This window comes from Populus alba, chromosome 4 (assembly GCF_005239225.2).
Source record: "Populus alba chromosome 4, ASM523922v2, whole genome shotgun sequence".
NCBI lineage: Eukaryota > Viridiplantae > Streptophyta > Magnoliopsida > Malpighiales > Salicaceae > Populus > Populus alba.
This window is the reverse complement of record NC_133287.1, coordinates 5,840,666-5,860,294: the sequence shown is the minus strand read 5'-3', so window position 1 is coordinate 5,860,294 and position 19,629 is coordinate 5,840,666. Positions and strand designations below refer to the sequence as shown.

Genomic DNA, 19,629 nt, shown 5'->3' with positions numbered 1-19,629 from the left:
AATCAATTTTAGTTTTTTTTTCAAAACAACTAGTTTTAATTTTTTTTTTTTTATAAAAATCAAACTAAATAAAAAATAATCATTGTACACCTTCAATATAAAGACAATAAAGGCAAACATTTTTTCCGAATATTTTTACAGCTAATTGTTTGAAAACAAAAACTAACAAGGTTTTTATTTGCGTTTTAGAATTTTATTATTTTTTTAAGAAATGATTTCAAGTGACTCTTTAAGTAATTTAATTCAAAAGATAATTTCAATTTATTAAATTAATTTCTATGCTTGCAAGAATTTCAAAATGCCAGCCTTTTCACATATAATATTTTCAACCGCATGCTTGGAAGCTTCTTCCTTTTAGTTTTTTTTTTTTTTTTTAAATTACCAGCTACTCCCACTGTCCCTTCCATGTCCAAAGTATTAAAAATGATGCAAATTCTTTGAGGCAATTTAATATTTTCAACAGAAGGGGAGGCATGTGTGACTTATATTCTCATGGACCTATGCTGTGTTTCCCTTCATTTTTTAATACCAATGTTTCCTCACTTCTTTTTTCTTTTTTTTCCAAAAATTTATTTACCATTACAAGATCCCCCAGAGAAAATGACAGTGCCCATCGGAGCCTTCTTGCTGGCTGATTTTTACTTTTTGGGAAAGTTAAAATTTAGAGAGTTGCAGACTTCAAGGTTTCAGTAGTGGTTCCCGATGAATCGACTTTCACATGGCATTTTCTTGCGACTAAAAAAAAAAAAGAAAAAAAAGTCTCAAACTGATAATTTCTGTGTACAAAAGATAGAACAAATTAATTCATAGAAAATTACATTAAAAAGATTTTGTTTTTGGAAATATATTAAAGTAATATATTTTTTATTTTTAAAAATTTATTTTTAATATCAAGACATTAAAATATTTAAAAATACTAAAATAAATTTAATTTAAAATTAAAAATTAAAACACGATGAAAAGCCTGTTTAAGCACTGTAAAACCTTGATGTAGGAATTTGCAAATTACATAAAGCGGCTAGAGTCACAGCCATCAGTGTCACAGCTCGATTCTCAACTGTAGAATCACTTGATCATGCTGTCATATCTGGCCACCCAAGATTCTAAATATCACAATCACGGTACTGTCCCGTCAAGGTCTCCCACCGACCCAATCACAATTTATTCTTAACCTTTTTTTTCTCCCTTAAGCCTTAGGTTTTATATGCATTAATTATTCATTTAATAATTTACAAACTAATTTCCTGTTTGCCACCAGAATTATACGAATACCTGCACCATGCATCATGGTCGTTAATCACGCAATCGGATGTTCAAACATAAATCAGCCATCTCTCGATCCGGGGTTGAATGGGGCCCATGCTCAGATGGTGCGAAATCAATCACCATATAAATGGCCCCACATATCATCATCTCTCCTTCTCATATATATATAACACTGATTTTATTATTTTTAATAAGAGTTACAACTTAACTGTAAATTCTGAGTTTATTTTTTAAAATTATTTATTTGAATGTTAAAAATTTTAGAATATATGGGATTAATTGAGATGTATATAAATTAACACAAACATCCATTTAAAATAAAAAATTTACTATTTCTTTTTTCCCACATCCCTCTACTATTGAGTTATGATTAGCTACATCCTTCTGTTACTAAGACAAGCCCTCTCTTGTTATTATATTAACATTTATTCATAAGAGAGAGAAAAAACAATAAATTATTGATTTATTTACGAAACATACTTGATTCAATTTATATGTTTTTTTTTTATCGGCGTGGTTTTTGAATTTGATTTTCCATGGATTTGTTTTATTTTATGTGTTCATGATTTTATAATCTTTACATAAAATTCAGAGTTTTCTTTAACTTTTAAACACAACATACAGAATCAGCTTGAAATATACAATATAAAATAAATTAATAAAAAATAACAATTAAAAAAATCCAATGTTAAGAAAATTCTAGTAATATAAATAAATAAATAAAGAGTTGAGTTTTTTTAATAATTCTCCTAATGTTTTTTTTTTTTAATTTTATATCATTTTTTAAAAAACACTTTGGACCAATCTCTCAGTTTAGGAGAGTCGAGTCTATCCCTATTTTTTTGAATTATTTTAATGTATTAATATAAAAATAATTTTTTTAAAATAATAAAAAATAATATATTTTTAAATAAAAAAGCATTTAAAAAAAAAAAACTTCAATCATCACTGTACCTGACACCCTTAGCTAGCTTAGCCACAGCCCACCTCCATCTCCAGCTGCAATCTGCTAGTCAAAGTTTGTGTCTGGCTTTTCTTTCTCATGGGATAACACCGTCACTTGTTACAATCCCCAAAACCCCTTTTTCTTTCTCTAATAAAAAAAACCACCCAAAAATCTTCATAACCAAAACCCCTTCCACATTTTCTCATTTGATTTCCATCTAAAATCATGGAGACAATCAAATGTAGATCACTCCCAAACAACAAGAGCAAGATAGCAAGAACATTCCAAAAAGTTATCAACCTCAAGACTGCAACTAGAATTGCTTCAAATAATGGGATTGGCATGTGTATGTTGACACCTCACAACAAGTTCGATCAAGATGATCCAAACACCGCCTACAAACCTCAAAACACTAATAATCACAAGAAGAAAGATGCCAAGGCCAAGCGCAGAGCAGTCTTGGAGGCATTGCTGGCAAAGCTATTTGCAAGCATTACTACAATTAAAGCGGGTTACGCGGAGCTACAAATGGCTCAAAATCCTTATTGTAGTGATGCTATACAAGCTTCAGATCAGGCTGTTGTTGATGAGTTGAAACAATTATCAGCACTTAAGCGTAGTTTTTTCAGGAATGAGCTTGACCTTTCACCCCAGGTTACTATGATGCTGGCGGAGATTCAAGAACAACAGGGCTTAATGAAGACCTATGAGATCACAATCAAGAAACTGGAAGCAGGTGTTGAGGTTAAAGGTTCAGACATTGGTTCACTCAAGAAACAGCTTGATGAGGCCATAGCTTTTAACAAGTCTCTTGAGAAGAGACTAAATGCAAGTGGGCCTCTATCAATGTTCGACAACATTCGGTTTTCACTCCTAAATCCAACCCATTTTGCTCAATTCTTGCATCATGCTTTAAGGTCCGTGAGGAATTTTGTGAAATTAATGGTTTGTGAAATGGAGGTAGCACACTGGGATATTGAAGCAGCTGCAAAAGCAATTGAACCAGAAAACACTGTTTTCGCAAAGCCAAGCCACAGGTGCTTTGTCTTTGAATCTTTTGTGTGCAAAACAATGCTTGAGGGTTTCAATCATCCAAATGAAGAGCTTCAAAGTGAACACTACTACTTCATTGAATTCAAAAAGCTCAAATCTTTGAACCCAAAACAGTTCTTGACTCAGAATCCAGACTCATCATTTGCACGATTCACAAGGGCTAAGTATCTTCAACTTGTTCATGCAAAAATGGAGTGCTCTCTGTTTGGGAATTTAAACCAGAGAAAGCTAGTGAATTCTGGTGGATTCCCAGATTCTGCTTTCTTTAATGCGTTTGTTGAGATGGCTAGAAGGTTATGGGCCTTGAATCTCTTAGCTTTCTCATTTGGTGAGGATGTCAGTATTTTTCAGATAGCCAAGAATTGCAGATTCTCTGATGTCTACATGGAGGCTGTTACACAAGACCCAGTATTAGAAACCACCAGCGCTGAAACTGATCTCCTGGTAGCTTTCACAGTGGTTCCAGGATTCAAGATTGGCAAAACTGTGATACAGAGTCAAGTGTACTTGTCTCCGGTGAGTTCTTGATGTTCTCTCCCTTTTCTCTCCCTTTTGTTTTGTATAATTTTGTAATATAATATTAAGTCACATTGTAGTTCTATCCGGTCCAGTGATTGCTGCAAAAACCTTGGTTTATGGTAGACCAATCACATTACTTAGCCGATTTGAATCGATTTGGTCTAATATAAGCCGAGCTGTCATATCAAATCCTGTTGTAAAAAAAAAAAAGATGGTTACAAGTTCATGTACTCTGGCTAGTGGGACTTGACAATTTTGCCAAATATTTGATCTTCACTCGAAGGTGCGGTTAGTAGACTAGACATGGTGGCGCGTGGGTTGAACATGCCTTGTCGCTTGAGGGAGCATGGGATGTTTGGACCCACCTCTGAAAAGCGGTGTATGTTCATGTCATTGTATTATTGTAATGGAAAATCAAATGGTGTGGGGAGAAAACAGAAATTATCTTCATCAATTTTTGTTGTGTATATGTCTTAGGTCAAACATTTTCGAAGAGAAATGCATTGCATCGTGACTGAATTCAATCTCGTAATAGCCATACATGCTTTTGCTTTGTAGCCATGGGGTCACAGCCTTGGAGGATCTGGCAAGATTGGTAGTGTTAGCTAGCTGTTCGTCTCCTTCGCTGGTGCTTTCAGGTAGGGTCAAGCAGCACAGAGCCACAGAGCATTAGGTTGCTGCCATAAAATGACATTCTTTTAGGGAGCCTAAGGTCCATATTTAGAAAGTATGAGCAATGAGCAAGGTTCACGAGCTGTGTGCGCAACATTGCCTGCATCTGTTTGACTGCTAGCTAACACGCGAGCACTTCCATCTTGTGACCAGAACTCCAAGCGTGGATAGCCATATGGAGCTCATCTTCTTGTTTCCTGCGTTGAATCTGCATGGTCCCCATGCAGATCCAGACTAGCTTAAAATGGAGATAAAAATGGAACCAAAAGCTGTGTCTTCTACGTAAAGGGGGCAATAACCCACATGGTGAGATATGAATAAGGATGTTGGCAATTAAAGAATGAGACAAGCTTCAACACTGAAATGCCAATCAATAGTTTTATCAGAGTAGAGTAGAGTTTCAGCATGTCCAGAAATTAATAAATACATGTGTAAGAAATAAATACATGGGTACTTGTGGCCTTGTTCATGCTCAGAGTACGGAGGACTGCCCTCCTGTCCTGTCCCCTGTATGGGCCAGGATTTCACCCCTCCGTCACAACTTGGCGAGTGTATGGCTGTAAGAACGTCAAATTAATTAGATGTTTTAACATGATCTTGATATGTAAAAGCTAAAAACATTAAAATGTATATGTATGAAAATGTATTTTTTTCAATTTAATTATGTTTTTATAAAATCTCTTGCACCACATTATCAATCATGTGCGTGTGAGAGAGAGAGAGAGAGATAAATAGAGCAGAAAATGGGAAAATACGAGAGAGGTATAAGTGACCCGCATTGGTCTTCCTCGATTAAGTAGATTTTTGTTTCAGAATTTACTTTTTCACTCATCAAATCTTCCTATCTTTAACTACTTCTCTTTTCTATTTTTCAACAAAAAAAGAAGATGGAAAAGGATGTGAGATTATGGAAATACTAAGTTATAAACAAATTTAAAGGATTAATTATATAGTTTCAAAAATCAAAAAGATTAATTATGTTAAGTACTAAGAAATAAAAAAAGAGACTGATTATATTATTAAGACTTGGAATAACTTTGGTTATTTAAATAGCCTTACATAACATACTACATACTGAACAAGAATTATGCAACTCATATTTATCAACTCCTAGAAAAACATGGTAAAACTAAAAACAAATAAATACTGACACCTTTAAGAATAAGGATTTGTTAGACTAAATAGTAACTGATCAAATCAACATTTCCTCCTTTAAACTGAATGCCATAAGCGTTAGATTATATCATTTTCAAAATGAATGCCTAATGATGCTCGCAGCTTTAAAAAAACATCTAGCTTGAGTGGCTTTGTCATTATATCAGCTAATTGATCTTGTGTGCCGTAGTAAACTAATTCCACAGTACCAGCCTTAGTGAGCTCTCAAAGGAAATGAAAACACACATCTATATGCTTACTATGACCATGCATTACTGCATTTTTCAAAAGCTTGATTGCAAAACTACTATCATAATGAATAATAGTTGTCTTGCTTTGATTCCCACCCAGTTTTTCCAGCACCCTTTTCAACCATACTGTTTGGCAAACACATGAAGTTGCAATGATAAATTCAATCTCATTGGTAGATAGACTTACTACTGGTTGTTTTTTTGATAGCCAAGATACTGTTCCCGAACTCAATAAAAATACGTAGCCTAAAGTGTTTTATCTTCCAAATCTCCAGCATAATCACTATTTGTATAAGTAACAAGTGCATTGTTTCCTCCCTTCTTATAAAAGATTTCAAAGTCAAGTGTTCCCTTCAAATATATTAGCACCATTTTTGCCACTTGTAAATGAATCTTAGTAGGATTCTCCATATACCTACTTATAAGGCTAATTACGAACATCATATCTGATGTGTAGTGGTGAGATATATGAGACTACCCACCATCTATTTAAAGTGAGCCTTGTCTACTTTAACTCCACCTTCATCCTTCACGAGCTTACAACTTGGAATAATAGGATTATGATTCTATCCATTCCAAACCTTTGCAACACCTCTGACACATACTTTTTCTAATTGATAAACACACAATTGGATTTTCTGCAACACTTCATGGATTTCTGCAACACTTCAAGACCAAGAAAATACCTCATTTTGCCAAGATCAGTCATGTCAAACTCATGCTTCATGGAATCTTTAAATTCTGAGACCATCAACTCATCATTTCCAGTACAGATGAGATCATTAACATACAAACTAAAAATCAAAACGTTACCTTTTTTTCCTGTCTTGATGAACAAAGTATGCTAATAGTCACATTTTTCAAAACCTTCTTTCATGAAATAAGCTTTTATACGACTATACCAAATACGTGGTGCTTGCTTAAGCCCATAAAATGCCTTTTAAAATTTTTTTTTTTTTTTTATAAACCTTGTGTTCATGTCCTTTTTGCACATAATCACAAGGCTGTTCTAAAAAACCTCTTCATTTAACTCACCATAGAGAAATACAGGCTTTACATGTAACTGATAGATAACCCATCCTTTTTGAGCTGCAAAAGCCACCACCAAACGAATTGTTTCCATACGTGCTACAGGTGCAAATACTTCTATATAATTGACCCCATACTGCTGAGAATATCCTTTCACAACAAGTCTCGCTTTGTATTTGTCCACTTCTCCATGTTCATTAAATTTTGTTTTATAAACCCACTTCACTCAAACTTTCTTTCCCCCTTCAAGTAACTTTGTTAATTCCCACGTGCCATTCCGGTTTATTGCTTCCATTTTCACGTCCATAGCTTTCCTTCATTTCTTGTTTTTTACAGCATCTTCAAAGCGAATAGGATCAACAACTGCAAACATGGCTAATTGAGATTCATTGTCTTCTTCAAAGAGTCCTTCTCTTGTTTCATAGTCTCGCATCCAAATTGATGGTTCCTATTCCTCCCTTCATTCAAGCTAGGTGAACTTTCAGCCAAAGAATCAAAGGAAAGATTCTCCTCTCATCTTCTACATTTGCATCAAGATCAGACTCACTTCCTTCCTTATTGTCATAAAAAATAACCACGTTCTCCGCTCGATCGCCCCGTTCCAAATTGCACCCAATTGTTTCTTCATACTTTTTTTTTCCAATCCCAACTCTTGTTTTCTTCGAGCACAACATCCCTACTTATTATGATCTTTTATGAAGTAGGATCATAAAGTTGGTAAGCCTTTGACTTCTAACTAACTCCCAACAAAACATAAACTGAGCTTTTATTGTCTAATTTTGTTCTTTTACTGTCAGGCACATGAACATGAGAGATATAACCAAAAACTTTGAGATACACAATCGAAGATTTGATTCCACTCCAAGCTTCTTCTGGAGTCTTATTTCTTACGACCAATGTTGGACTTCGATTTAAAGACATGCATCATCCAATTGACTACTTCAGGCTAGAAGGTTTTGGGAATTTTCTTTTCTGAAAGCATACTACGTACCATATTTATAATGGTTATGTTCTTTTGTTCCGCGACTCCATTTTATTGCGGCGTGTAAGCGGCTGTCAATTGTCTTTGTATACCATTTACATCACAAAAGTTATTGAATTCTTGTGATTAAACTCTCCTCCTCGATCAATACGTAAGCCTCTAATGAATTTGTTTGTCTCATTTTTAACATAAACCTTAAATCTTTTGAAAGCATAAAAGGTTTCTGATTTTTCTGCCAAAAAACCTATGTTTTTATACTAAAGTCAATTATAAAGGTGAGCAAATACCTTTTCTTGTTGTTGGAGATGGGCTTGATCGGTCCATAAATATCAGCATGTATTAGCTGAAGAATTTATGAAGCTCTTAATTGAAAATGAATCTTTTTGTTGCTTTCCTATTAAACAGTCCCTGCATAGCCTTGAAGGAGACTGAAAGGAAGGTCAACCATTCACCATTTTCTTTTTTTAAATAGTTTTCAAGCCCATAAAACTCAAGTGTCTATATTTGCAATGCCAAAGCTGCACCATATCCTCAGTGATTGTGTTGAAACAAACAGATTTTAAAGGATGAGATATAACATACAACTTAAACATTCAATTTATAGACATCTTTGTATCCATTATCAAACCTTTCTCAGGATGAAACACCTTACACCTTCCATGTTGAAATACAATAGCAAACCCTTATTCTTGTAATTGTCCAATGCTCAACAAGTTGTTCTTCAACTTTGGTACAAAGAATACATTTGTTATAATATGTGCTATTCCATTCACCTGCAACCTGACATTACCTTTTCCCATTACAACAATACTTGAGTTGTTACCTAGCTTCACTAAATCTATGAGATTTTCATTCAGATATGAAAAATATTCTTTCTTCCCACACATATAATTGCTGCATCTAGAGTCAAGGAACCACAAATCTTCGCTTTAACTTTGTTCATTTCCACGTATACCATCAACAATATCTCTTTTTGAGTATCTGTATAATTGGCCTCCTTCTCCTTGCTTGGACATTCTCATTGAAAATGCCCAAGTTTGTGATAGTTATAACATTCCACTATGGTTTTGTTGAAGTTTTGTCTGCCTCTTCCCTATCCCTTTCCTCTAGAATTTCCACGACATTGACCGCTTCCTCTTGACTGATTTTCATGAGTGATCTGCAAAGCATGTTCTTCTTTAATATGAGTACTCATACGTTGTTCATGCATAAGTAAGCTACTTTGCAACTCATAAATGGTTAAGGTGTCTATATCCCTAGACTCCTCAATGGAACATACAAGATAATCAAATTTATGAGTCATAAATCTTAAAATCTTTTCAACAACAACAATATCTCTTTTATTTTTTTTCACCATTTGCTTTTAAATTATTGGCTATGGTAAGAGTTCGAGCAAAATACTCGTTCATCGATTCTCCTGCCTTCATGTGGAGAATTTCAAATTCCTTTCGAAGTGCTTGCAACTGTGCACGCTTGACTCGAGTCATTCCTTGATATTTTTGTTTCATGGAATTTCATATGTTCTTTGTTGTATCCTTGTTAAGGATCGTTTCCAGGATTGAACGATCTAATGCTTGAAATAGATAATTCTTCGCCTTCAAATCTTTTAACGTTTAATCTTTAATGTTCTTTCTTTGAGCATCTATGAGAACAACACCATCTGTTGCTGCAGGAATTCCATTCTCTACTAAACCTCAATATTCCTTTGAACACAAGAATTTTTCCATGAGCATCGCCCAATGATTATAATGCCCATCAAATCGTGAGATTGCTGGTTGCATAAATGAACTTTCTAGCATCATACTTGAAGATTGCTGCTTCAAACTTTAATTAGGCCCCATGATAGTGCTCTGATACCAAATGTTAAGTACTAAGAAATATAAGAAAGAAAAGACCGATTATATTATTAAGACGTGGAATAACTTTGGCTATTTAAATAGCCTTACTTAACAAACTAAACAAGAATTATGCAACCCATGTTTATCAACTCCTAGAAACATGGTAAGACTAAAAAAAACAAATAATGACATCCTTAAGAATAAGGATTTATTAGACTAAGCAATAACAAACCAAATCAATAAATTAATCAGTTTCATTAAACTATGAAGACTAACTTATAATCATTTCATAAATAATAACATTCAAAAAGAGAAAAAAAACAAAAAGAAAGGAAATGACATAACTTGAATCTAAGCATTAAACTGAAAGAGGCTACTAAAATGTCTTAATCATTCAATGATTATTTATAAAAAATCTGTGAATGTCATATGATAAGGTCAAAATAAAACCAGCTTAACCAAACCAAAAAATAAAAGAGAGAAAGAGAAGAAAAGGGAAGAAAAAAAAAGGAGAAAGAGAGTAGTAGAAGAAGGAAGAGAAAAAAAGAATAGAAAAGGGAAGGCTCTAACTAGCCCTAAGAAAAGAAAAGATAAGAAAGACGAGAAAAAAAAGAGAGATGGAGGGCTTAACCATGCCCAATGCATTTGGTCTAACCAGAGCTGAAGTGAAGAGACAAGAAAAGGAAGAGAGAAAAGAAGCCTGATGAGGCCTTATGGTTATGGTCCAAAGAAAAGGAAAAGGAAAAGATAGTTAATACAAAATCAAAAAATTAATAGGGTTATATTTATTTTGTTAAAGTAGTCATGGCATGACCCTAAAAAGTCACCACCCTTTAATCCTTTCATTAGTGTAGGCACACATCTAAATAATGGTAAAATGGAAGCTTAAGTTAATTGGATAGATGCCTATCTGAACTATTCAAATTACAGGATAATTGCATGATGATTCACGATAAAGTAGTAGTGTACTGTGATTTATTTTACAAGTAGGTTTGCTATCCCTTTTACGATAAGTAATTCATGTGTTTACAAGGTGTATAGATGTCTAAGAATCATTGGATATAAATGATAGTTTTTTTAATATATATATATATATATATATATATCACAAAACACTTGAAAAAAATCCATATTTTCTTCCATTATACATTATATATATCTTTGTATTTATTTTTTCAACTTAAATATCATAGAGTCTACTATTTTAAAAAGGAACTTTATCTTATGAGAAAGCATGAATCACAATCCAAGCTAAAAATAAATAAATTAGCGCATCAAACCACATTGTGGAAAACCCAAATTCAATCAAAGATTTTTAATTTTTTGACACTGTTAATGGTGTCGTTTATGAAAAACTGAATGAAAGCTAGTTCATTCATCTTTTTACATATTTTTCCTTTTTTTAAAATTAGATAATATATAAATGCTAAGACACGGTAGAGTTACTGATCTCCCTACAACCATAGGAGAGTCAACCCCTTTAAACCTTCAACAAATAACCAAAAAGATGAAAAATACTTATTAAGACTATTCTAGCCATGTAATAACAACTTAAAACACCATTACTCCCTCATCCTCAATAAAGGGCATGCAACCATCCCCCGACAACGTATACCTACCTATTATTGCATGTAGGCAATACAAAAATTATATGGATAACCTAATAAATATATTTATAGACTGGTGGAATAGGTTTATGCCCAAGCAAAGGTTAGGTCGCGCCAAACCAAAATGATGGCTTAAAAAATCCATAACTTTTTATCCGACCATTAGATCGTGTTCAAATGTTTATAGGAGTTCTCGAAGGCCATTTTCCTTCCAACCATCAAATCTTTAGATTTCAAAATTCTCACCCCAAGGCCTTGATTTTGGCAATTTTATAATTTTCTTTATATATCAGTTAACCTGTTTAAACAACCATTACAAATCAGTTAATTCTAGATTTAATTGATATCGCAATTCACAATTGCAATATCAATTAAAATTTATCACAGTTTCTAACCAAGACATTTTAGAAACACGATAATTAATTAAATATCACAGTCTAAAACCACATCCAAAGATGTTATTTCATCAAAACTTTATACTATTATATTTAATTTACTATTTTTTTTCTTATGCTAATTGCCGAATTTGTCTAACGAAAACAGCCTACAATATCATGGAAGACCATCCCTGACGACAGCTAGGATGTTAAAAGCAGAGGCAGAGCTTAAACGGCAGAGGTTCAAGGAAGACTGTCCGATGACAAGAGTTCCAAAACAAGACAGCAGACCTATTAGCATGCGCAAGACTAGCGGTATAAAAAAAGGGTCTCTCTCCAGTTCCTAGAGAATTTACAAAACCAACATTGAACTCATTTTTGTGCAGTACAAATGGCAGAAGTGTCCACAGTTTACAAACAGGTCAAGAATCATCCAGCACTCCAGTAAGCATGAGCAACAATGTCGTTCAATGAAATTGATTCAAAATCAACTAAATTCCCAACTTCGCTATAAAATTTACAGATTTAACGAGCAAAGGAATAAAATAAAAATTGTTCCAAAAACAATTCACTCAGAGAAAAAAGAAATTAAAAGGAAAAAATTTGCACCGGTATAGTCTCTGTTCAACATGGCTACTTAGACCATCTGATACCTGCTTCTGTTACAGCGGGAACCCCAACTTCCCGCCGTTTGAATTACCCAGGCAAGAATGTAGTTGAATATGAATGCCACCTACAATCGTGTATTGGATCCCATGCAGCTGGCCTTTACACGCTTGCAATGCAATATTTATTTCTTTTAATTCCATGTCAGTCTTCCTATAAATCCATTAGGTCACCTGAACCCCTACATGTCTGAACTGGTTAAAAAATATACTTTTTTTAGGATTTCCCCAAGTAAAATCCCACTCTCTGAAGTGTTCATGTTATGTCACAGACAAAATTCAAGCGCTTGGACATTTCTCAACAGCCATCAATCAGGAGGCCATAAATGTCTCTTCCAACAAGCCATTTCCAAAAATGAGCAGAAAATGATTGCTACCCTCAATCAAAGTCAAGTACGTTATTCTTCCTTGATCATCTTAAAGATTTCAAGGGGAGTTTCCAGCAGAGGGTGAAGGATCGGAAGCTTCTGCAAGAATTTCAAGCATGTTTATGACATCAGCTGTGTCATCCAAATAGTACTTGGCTTTGCTAGGTTTCTGACCAACAGTGCAAGCAAATACAGATTTACTGGAATTAAGGATACCACTTGCTATTGCATTATCAATGCTTTCAAACATATCCTCATCTGATCTGTCATCCCCAATACACAATACAAAATCAGCATGTCTTCCGCTTTCAGCCATTGTTGTAAAGATCTTTTCTGCCACGGAACCTTTACTGATTCCCTGAAAGCCGCATGAAAATTTGCGTCAGGCTTCATGGTTACATTTTAGTCAAGAATAGATCACTTGATTAGGAAAGATAGTAAAAGAATCAAGAAGAAAGGTAGGTTGTAGTTATGATTGAAGTTAACACTGAGCGTTTGCATGGTTCATTGTCAAACAAAATATCAGGGTCCATTCAATTAGTGGTGATATAACATCCACGATCAACAAGCTTTAACGTTTTCTCCTACTGAACTTTTAATGATCCAATGGTTTAATAATGAACATTCAAACTGACTGATTATTAAACAATATTGACAATCAATAAGAAATCATGCAACTTTTATGGCATCATCACCGCAATTGCTTCAGAAAGAGAAATAACGACAACTGAAAAGGCCAAAACCCAACCTGTTTAGTAAATCAAGCCATAGTCCAAAAAAGTATTTTACCAACACTATTATTTTTTCCTTTTATAGCACAACTTACAATTAGAAAGAGTGTTCAAGGAAACAGGTTTCCAGAATTTTCATGATTGCATGAATCTGTAATTCCCATTTGGCTAACTAGCTGCTCCTGAAATAAACTTGTAATTTTCATGCCAAACATTAAACTGATTCTCACTCCCTAACTACCAGCTTCTCCTCCAACCTAGGTTCGTGATAAGCTTACTTACCAGACTAGAAGTTATGTAATTGGTCTAAAGAAAATGAGAACAGTTTGCACTTCGTACTAGCAATCAAAACAAATAGGATGGTATGCCAAAGAAGTTCATTTCTTTCATGGTTGAAAAAAAATTTAGTTGATCATCAGAACAGCAATTGACAGGAAATTGCATTCAGCTAGAAAGTTGGTAAATTGGATTTGAAGCAGAATATTTACCTGAGGCTTAACTTCCACAATAAACTGACCACTTTTGACAGCAACAGGCTCATTTGCAAGCACACTTTCAAGATGGTCCAACATCTCCTTGGCCTGAGCAGCTCCAAAACCAGGATCTGCATCCCTGTGGTGCCAAACCAAAGCGCTCTCTTTGGTCTCGATGGAAGATCCATCAGTGGCTTCTGTGTATAATTTCATAACAGGCTCAGCTATTTGAATCCATCCAAAATCACTACTCTGCCCGCAGTTCACCCAATCATCATCTGCAGACCACCTGACACATCATGATTTTTAGTCAAGCAGAAATGGAAGAACAGTAGCAAACAAGAGTAATTTAGAACATACCTCATGAAGTACCCATGTTCTGAAGCAATTCCAAGTTTTTTGCAAGGATCAAGCCACTTGCCTAAACTATCTCTTCCTCTTCCACTGACAACAAAGACGGTGTTCTTAACATCACTACAGAGAGTATTTATCATTGAAATGACCTCGGAACTTGGGGTCTTATTGATGGATGTTTGTGGCATTACAGTTCCATCGTAGTCCAATAGGATAGCTCTTTTTTTGGACTTTATGTATGCAGATTCAATATGATCAATATTTAATTTTTTGAAATTAGGATCAAGCGCAACAACTCTGAAACCAAAGCTTAAGCCAATTCCCCAGCAGCGCCTTATGAAATGGTCTTTGCAAGTCCTCTCCATGTCTTGGTAAAAGCTCCTTGACCAATATGCCACATCATGTGTGCTGACATACCTGTAATGCTTCTCATGTCGCAATTGTTTCTCAGAATCGGCAATTGAAATCGCCTCATTCATTGCTTCAGCAGTTGCTTCAATGTTCCATGGATTGACCCGAATTGCACCACTGAGTGAAGGGGAACATCCAATGAACTCTGATACAACCAGCATGCTCTTCTTGGGTCCACTGGATTCTGCACCAGACTCCGACCCAGAAACACCCTGCCTGCACACAACATACTCATAAGGAGTAAGATTCATCCCATCTCTCACAGCTGCCACAACAACACACTCTGCAATGGTGAAATATGCAGCTTTTTCACTGAGAGATACTGGTCGATCAATAAAGACAACTGGTTCATAGCCAGGCCGACCAAAAGTTTCATTAATCCTCCTGCAGCTTTCCTGTATTTCAGCCTGCAATTCCTCAAGATCTCTCCCTCGTCCCCTTGCAGGATTTGTTATCTGCACCAAAACAGCCCTTCCTTGCCACTTTTGGTGTTGTTTCAGAAGCTGTTCCATTGCCAAAAGCTTCAAATTTACACCTTTAAAGATGTCCATATCATCAACCCCAAGTAAAACTGTCTTTCCTTCGAATTGTTGTTTTAGCTCTCCTACCCTCCACTCCTTGTCTGCAAGTCTCAAGACCGACTCAATCTGCCCCATATGAATCCCAACTGGCATGATTTTTATTCCAACAGTCCTACCATAGTACTCCATTCCAATGTAACCTCTCTTTGACTGATATTCCAACCCCAACATTCGACTGCAACAAGAAAGAAAATGTCGGGCGTAATCGAAAGTGTGAAAGCCAATGAGGTCTGAATTCAAAAGTGCCTTTAGAATCTCTTCCCTAACAGGTAAAGTCCTGTATATCTCTGACGAAGGAAATGGGCAGTGAAGAAAGAATCCCATTCTCAATGCATTGAACCTTCTCCTCAAGAAAGTAGGCAGCACCATCAAATGATAGTCATGAATCCAAACATAGTCTTCCTCTGGGTTTATAACCTCAATCACCTTATGCGAGAAGATCTTATTTGCTGCCACATATGCCTCCCACAAAGATCGATCAAATCGCCCACCATGATTCCCCGAAAAAGGAAGCATATAGTGAAAAAGCGGCCACAAATGCTGTTTACAAAACCCATGATAAAACTTTGACAAAATATCAGGAGGTAGAAATGCCGGAACACAATTAAACCTATCCAACAAAACCTGAGAGACATCGTCTTGTTCACTCAAGTCGACATCAGCCCGCAAAGAACCAACATATAAAACCTCCATATCTTCTGGCAAACCATCTTTTAAGTGCAATAACAGAGAATCCTCATCCCAACTAAAGCTCCATCCTTTATTATCTGGCCTACGCTTTGCTTTTACCGGCAATTGATTCGCTACAATGATCATGCGGTCCTGAACTACTGATGAAGGTACATCTGAGACCGCATCATCATCAAGCTCGGAAATAACTCCCGGAACTGTCATTACACGAGGCAACTGCTTTCTCTCCCGAGGTTGACCCATTGCCGGAAAGTTACCTGAAGCTAGATCTAAAAGATTGGTATATGATCTAGACACCATCTTGACCCTCTTTCTTTAACAATGCAGAACTACAAACACTACAACGTCTACTCAAAACTTACTATAAACCAAACCCCAGTATTGATTTCCCTTTGAAATCACTATAATTTGACAGGATCTGAAAAGGGTAAGAAGCAAGCACCATAATCAGAGATACAGTAATTACCAATCTTAATCCACACATGATTAATGGCTACAATCCAATTAAACGTATAACTGAGATCCAAATATAGTAAATGATCAAGCAAAGATGAATTATAAAAAAGACTAAAACTTTACATTCGAATTCAACAAAAAAAAGAAATTACCCCAGATTAACAAACTTTCTTGTATGAGATTAAAAAAGAAAAACTTTCCAAATGTTGAAAAAACTAACCTTTGAAGGGCAAGAAAGTTTGCACCTTAATAATCTTTGGATCTGAAATGAAATATAATTAAAAAAAAATGTTATCTTTCACAACAAAGAAAGAAAGAATTCTGGGGTCTGGCTTTCGGTTCCTCTCTGTTATCTCAAGAGTCACATTAACAACCTCTCTCTCTTCTCCTCTCCTCTCCTCTTTCTTGCTATCTATCCATGTAAACACTATACAACTGCTACAATACAATAATAAACAATGTTTCTTTCTTTCTTTTGTTTTATGTTTTTTCTTTTTTTATTAATTACCAGAAAAAATATTATATAAAAAAGAAGAGGATAAGGTCGCCAGTAGACTACCCAGTAACGCCAGCTGGCAAAGTGGAGTCTTAGTGTCACGCGCTCTTACTCCCTTTCGTTAAGCAGCTGCACGCGTGTCAGGTTTTAAACAAAGCCACGTGAGTAAGAACAATGTACTGCCTGTCCCACGCGTCGTTGGATATCTAATCAACCAAGGTGAGTATCACCTGTTTTCATTTGTAGGGTAATTGCATTTAGTGCTAACCAATCATCTTCTCAGGCTCCTCACCACCTTCCTTTTCTTTCTTTACTTCGAGTGAAACTAAAATTATATATTATAATATTGCTATTTAATATATAAACTTTTATATAGGAATACACTAATAATTCCTACAACGATTAAGATTTTTTTTAAAAAAAATTATTTAAAAATATAATAAAATAATATTATTTTATTTTTAAAAAATATTTTTAACATTAACACATTAAATTTTTTTAAAAACACTCAAAAAATAAATTAAAAAAATTATTAAAATTTTACATTATAAGCTTATGGTGATAAGAATGATGGATTTTCGGATTTTCCCAAAAGCTTTAGATTAAACTATAAATAACATATGATGTTTTTGCATATAACTTTAAAATTTATGATAAAAATTAAATTTTATCTAATGATGATTTATAAAGTGTTGTGTTATTACCATAAATTTGATATTTTAGAATACATATATTAACAAGTCGGGTTTCAACATTTATGTTTTGACTATAATTATTTTGATAATATTCTTTTGGTTACATATTCTTTCTTTCAAAATTCAAATCATTTTGATAATAAATATTTGTTCCAGAAATAAATATATGAACTTTTATTTTCTCAGCAAATTGATTTATAAATGAAGTTGTAGCTAAAATGCAATATGCATAAATTTCTACATTTTCATTAAATCATTATAAAATACTTCAAGGTATAAAAGAATTTTACTCAATTTCTTTTCTGTTTCAAACTTCAAACTCCAATGCTAATAAAACTATTAAATTTCTCTAACTAATATAAAGAATATATTTTTTAAAATTAATTTTTATTTTTTATTTTTTTGATGCGTTGATGTTGAAAATAAATTTTTAAAAATAAAATAATATTATTTTAATACATTTCCAAATAAAAATAACTTTAATAAATTTAAAAATATCTTTATTATTATCGGATAAAAAAAATAAAAATATCAGAAACATCAAGTCTTGTAATGGATGGAATATAATTAGGAAGGATATAAAGTGGGGGGGGAAAGCAATGGATAAGATAGGATAGGAAAAAGCTTCAATCCAAAGTTTAATCCAAGAAAAGAAAAATGGATAAAAAAGTAAGAAATAGCGTGGTCCATGGAGGATCTGAATATACCCAAGGGAGACTAGAAGCTTTCCATCCATGTTGATGATGTTGCCACGTGGATGTGAGAGTTTGTAGATGAGGTGATGAACGGAGAAATGATGGCGTCACCGACAACATCACCGTGGCGGCGAGCCGAGAGGTGGTTGGCGATGGGTGTTCCAAAAGAAATGTTAGTTGGTGGGCAGCATGTGTTTAAATAAATTGAAAGGGAGTAGAATGTCATTCTCATCCCTGAAAAGTTATTGACTTTTGGATGGTTGCGTTGGAAATAGATAGGAGATTTTGGGGTAAAATGAGTGGCTGAGACGGAGGGCGTTGTTTGACCAATTTGCGCTCTTTACCTAATTTTTCTCTCTTCTCATGAACAAGAAAGGTGGCGTCTGGTGTGGCTTTGGTGGCGGGTGTGGTGGGAGGGAACCATTTTTTTTAAGGAAAAAAAAAACCCTAATAATTATATACCTCAATATTAAATTCACATGGCTGACAGGGTTTGTGAAATTACTAAAAAACCTTGTTGTTGGTTGTTGGTTGGCACCGTCAATAAATAAGTATAATCTCCACTTTATTAATTAGATTTCCATTCCAAAACCTCACATCATAAATTCTAGCAACAATGAAAAAAAAAACAAAACGTTGAAGAATTGATACTTTTAACTAGAATTGAGGACTTAACACAAACGACAATAATTAATCATATTTATTAATAGGCTGTTTGGGTCAATAAGGTATTTTAACATATTTATTAACAATATAAATACATACATAGCCTTTTAAGCAAAAAATATAAAACTTGCAACCAATAGTACCCGCATCTTTCCAAGCTGGCTTTATTGTAGTTAATATGAAGGGTCAGGGGATGATTTGATTTTTTAGTTATTTAAATATTAATTAAAAAAACTATTGGCATATCTCGCGTACACGCTAACATATGAATGACTAGTATGACATTGTTCATTCTCTAAACACCACCTTTCATGATGAAATTATAAGCGTCTCATCATGGTATTTCCAACGGGCTTCACGAGTGTGATGGTCGAATCAATTGTTGGGTTCTAGTTGATTGTTTTCTTCTCATTTCTCCATTCTTCTCTCTTCCTCTTTTCAAAGAATATATGTGTCCTTTCATTTGTTTTTTTTCTTCATATAATTTGATCTTTATTTTTTTTATTGCTATTTGAATTATTTTTATTTGCTATTTTGATTAATTTGTTTTTTCAATTTCATCACTTATCATTTGGTTTGATTTTATTTTCAAATTTGATTCTTATTATTTTGATTTTTGTTTGTTTGTTTTTATCACTTTCCTAATTTCACCC

At 34.2% G+C, this 19,629-nt stretch overlaps 2 protein-coding genes across 4 annotated transcripts; one reads left to right on the top strand and one right to left on the bottom strand.

Annotated features, from left to right (window-relative positions):
- The first annotated feature begins 2,255 nt into the window (after nucleotides 1-2,255).
- LOC118063051 (protein GRAVITROPIC IN THE LIGHT 1) lies at nucleotides 2,256-5,145 on the top strand. Of its 2 annotated transcripts, none has more exons than XM_035076960.2 (2): nucleotides 2,256-3,781; nucleotides 4,343-5,145. In XM_035076960.2, the coding sequence occupies exons 1-2, from the start codon at nucleotides 2,438-2,440 to the stop codon at nucleotides 4,391-4,393; spliced, it is 1,395 nt and encodes a 464-aa protein (XP_034932851.1). In that variant the 5' UTR covers nucleotides 2,256-2,437; the 3' UTR covers nucleotides 4,394-5,145. The 2 variants fall into 2 exon arrangements, with proteins under 2 accessions (XP_034932851.1, XP_034932852.1); XM_035076961.2 differs by lacking the exon at nucleotides 4,343-5,145 and adding an exon at nucleotides 3,862-4,251 and having other exon boundaries at nucleotides 2,257-3,781.
- Nucleotides 5,146-12,161: 7,016 nt separating this feature from the next.
- LOC118063060 (probable alpha,alpha-trehalose-phosphate synthase [UDP-forming] 7) lies at nucleotides 12,162-16,883 on the bottom strand. Of its 2 annotated transcripts, XM_035076969.2 has the most exons (4): nucleotides 16,645-16,881; nucleotides 14,293-16,386; nucleotides 13,948-14,221; nucleotides 12,162-13,086 (listed from the first exon to the last, which is right to left on the bottom strand). In XM_035076969.2, exons 2-4 carry the CDS (start codon nucleotides 16,266-16,268, stop codon nucleotides 12,787-12,789), a joined length of 2,550 nt encoding a protein of 849 aa, XP_034932860.1. In that variant the 5' UTR covers nucleotides 16,269-16,386; nucleotides 16,645-16,881; the 3' UTR covers nucleotides 12,162-12,786. The 2 variants fall into 2 exon arrangements, with proteins under 2 accessions (XP_034932860.1, XP_073264885.1); XM_073408784.1 differs by lacking the exon at nucleotides 12,162-13,086 and having other exon boundaries at nucleotides 14,071-14,210; nucleotides 16,645-16,883.
- Nucleotides 16,884-19,629: the final 2,746 nt, after the last annotated feature.

What these genes read in the sequence shown, in the direction of transcription:
- LOC118063051 (XM_035076960.2), top strand. Translation starts at nt 2,438, where the DNA reads ATGGAGACAATCAAATGTAGATCACTCCCAAACAACAAGAGCAAGATA. An exon ending in GTCAAGTGTACTTGTCTCCG is followed by an intron (nt 3,782 to 4,342) that starts GTGAGTTCTTGA and finishes TTTGCTTTGTAG; the next exon opens with CCATGGGGTCACAGCCTTGG.
- LOC118063060 (XM_035076969.2), bottom strand. Translation starts at nt 16,268, where the DNA reads ATGGTGTCTAGATCATATACCAATCTTTTAGATCTAGCTTCAGGTAAC. An exon ending in GAACATGGGTACTTCATGAG is followed by an intron (nt 14,222 to 14,292) that starts GTATGTTCTAAA and finishes ATGATGTGTCAG; the next exon opens with GTGGTCTGCAGATGATGATT. An exon ending in TTGTGGAAGTTAAGCCTCAG is followed by an intron (nt 13,087 to 13,947) that starts GTAAATATTCTG and finishes TGCGGCTTTCAG; the next exon opens with GGAATCAGTAAAGGTTCCGT.